A 2,690-nucleotide genomic window follows, 5' to 3' on the forward strand; every position below is an offset into this window, starting at 1 on the left:
CTTGCCCTAACGCTCGTCTGTTATGCTGTACTAGACCGACAATTTTCCATATCGACAATTAATCTTTATGAAAAACCAAATGAAAACTATTTGCAGATTCAAATGCAAATGAAAATTGAAACGAAGCTGTAGTATGTTCGGTGATTTGCATTTGTGAATCCACTATTAATTGATCTTTCATCCAAATGTAAACCACCGGACATACTTTGCACGCTTACTGTACTGGGACAAACACTAAATTTACACCAAGCACATAAACCCTATGTCCAATCGCTGTAAAAGCAATAGAGCTTCCTTCGCAAGATTCCAATCATTAGAAGGAACCGTACACACAAAGTAAAGTCAATTGGCACAAAGCCACGAAGAAACAACTTGCTAAATTCAAGAAACACAAAAAAAAAAAAAAAGTAAGCATCGGAACAGAGGCGCCCCTCGCCGAATGACAGTATAAATAATAAATTTATAAATCCTACAAGAGCTGAGAATCATAACAAAGAGGTGGTGTTCAAAAACACCTTAATGAAGAGACAAGCACAACTAAGCACTGGTGAATTTGGTGACGGCTTTCGTGCCCTCAGAAACAGCATGCTTAGCCAACTCTCCGGGCAAGATGAGCCTGACTGCAGTCTGGATCTCCCGGGAAGTGATAGTGGGCTTCTTGTTGTAACGAGCAAGGCGAGCAGCCTCCTGAGCGAGCTTCTCAAAGATATCGTTGATGAAGGAGTTCATGATGCCCATGGCCTTGGAGGATATACCAGTATCAGGGTGAACCTGCTTGAGGACCTTGAAGATGTAGATCTTGTAAGTCTCGACGGACTTCTTAGACTTCTTCTTCTTCTTATCGGTGGAGGCGGCATCCTTGGAGGGAGGTTTCTTCTCAGCCTTAGGCTTGATTGGCTTTTTGCCGGCTTTAGTCTTGAGGGCCTTCTGCTCAGCCTCAGCGGGAGCAGCAGGGGGGGCTTCTTTGACAGCTTTGGGAGCCATAACAGGTGGCGACACAAAGGAAGCTTTAAAGACGAAGACGAAAACGAAGGCGAAGGGAAAGACGAAGAGTGTGCTGCAATCATTGCCGCCGTAGGTTTATATAGTAGGGTTGTTTTCTTTTCCACCAATCAGTAAGCAGCTCACGGATCGCCACCTCACCTTTTTCTCGCCGTTCGATCCCCAACCATCCCACGGTCCCCATTTCTCCTCACTTCCAACAATCACACACGCGCACCCGGATCGCTCTCTTCACCGTTGGATGCTCTTCCACTCAAATTTTGTGACGTCTCCCACTTAGCTTGTTAGGTGTCACCGTCAACAAGTCTTCGAACTTAGCTTAGTGAAATTGGGTAGATAGATTCGGTTTTTGCTAAAGGAAATACCTCTTTAGTGGCACACATGTGCACATACTTTTTCAAAAATCTCTAACTCCGAGAAGAAAGAGAATTTTCACATACAACCAATTCGGGATTGCTTGTAATTTTACAAAGAAAATTCGGGCAACAAATTTTAAGTTTACTGCATTGCATGTCTTACTACAGAGAAACAAGGCTGTAGCAAAAACTTTTATTTATTTATGTGTCCACTACAGTGCATTGGCAGTACAAAATTTTAGGGTCTTCCATCAACATTGTGCTACACAACCATGTGTGTTTCACGAACAGCAAAAAAAGGCATTCACGCTATATGTATTCCTCTATTTATGAGGGGTGCAAATTCGGGCAAAGCTTATGCATTGTCGCTAGAGCTAGTTGGAGTTGATTCTTGCACAGGTTCCTTCCCAAGTCTGCGATTGCGCCCCATGCTCTCAGCCGATTTTGTCAAAGGACTTTCATTACACAACAAGAAATCTCCATTTGGAACAGCTGTAACATCTTCAAGGGCACCGATATTAACCATGCGAGGAGATCTCCCTTCTTTGAAGTCGAAGTACCTAGGAGTTAGAATTCTAGGACTCCTTTGATGCACTTGTCAAGCCTCGGCTGCAGCAACTTATCTTCTGTTGTTAAAACAAAATTACTCGCATCTCCTGCCGTAAGCGCGTATAGAGCGACCATTGCTTTCCACAACACTCGACCCTGCTGTAATCCATCCGCCTACCCTAATATGATATTATCCACGAAGCTAGAGGATAATATTGGCCCGTGCATAGCATCTTCAAGAGACCCCTACCAAACAACATCCCCAACCTGCAACGTGTTTTAAACTCCAGAACATGAAACACCAATCAAACAGATTTGCACTGGTCAGACAAACTCTACTTTTTATTTCATGAGCCCCATAACGAACGTACAGCTCAATACCTCCTTGTAAATCATCCTGAGTTACATTCTTAGAAACAGTCTTAAAGTGAGGCTAGCCTAAATCCTTCATGCAATGACCAAGCATATCCTAATACGTATGGAGATTTCACTGCTTCAAACCTCGATGCATTATCAGTCCCCCAATTGGACAATCTTTGTCCCATCCCAAGTACTTCTTCAACAACCTATTCACGCTCTGAATTTTTCGTGCAGATATTTGAACAACCATCTAGAAGTGCAAGTGATAAAGCACACCTCCTCTTTCGACTGACGAACAAGCAACATTCATTTAGAAACACATCGATCTTCGGAAGCACAGACCTATGTCGATATCCACACCTCCTACTCCTACCGTGACACTCAACTCAAAAATCTTGGACATAGGCACCTTCGTCTTTTTTT

General features: G+C 43.2%; 1 protein-coding gene across 1 annotated transcript; it reads right to left on the minus strand.

The window, feature by feature from the left end:
* Nucleotides 1-440: 440 nt before the first annotated feature.
* On the minus strand, nt 441-1,046 carry LOC147882912 (histone H2B.3-like). Its single transcript, XM_087400313.1, has one exon. The coding sequence runs from the start codon at nt 982-984 to the stop codon at nt 538-540; it is 447 nt and encodes a 148-aa protein (XP_087256439.1). The 5' UTR covers nt 985-1,046; the 3' UTR covers nt 441-537.
* Nucleotides 1,047-2,690: the final 1,644 nt, after the last annotated feature.

Source organism: Dipteris shenzhenensis, chromosome 29 (assembly GCF_047967505.1).
Source record: "Dipteris shenzhenensis isolate YYH24624 ecotype China chromosome 29, Dip_SZ_1.0, whole genome shotgun sequence".
Classification (NCBI taxonomy): Eukaryota; Viridiplantae; Streptophyta; class Polypodiopsida; order Gleicheniales; family Dipteridaceae; genus Dipteris; species Dipteris shenzhenensis.

Excerpts from the sequence above, each read along its gene's own strand:
- LOC147882912 (XM_087400313.1), bottom strand. The coding sequence starts at position 984 with ATGGCTCCCAAAGCTGTCAAAGAAGCCCCCCCTGCTGCTCCCGCTGAG.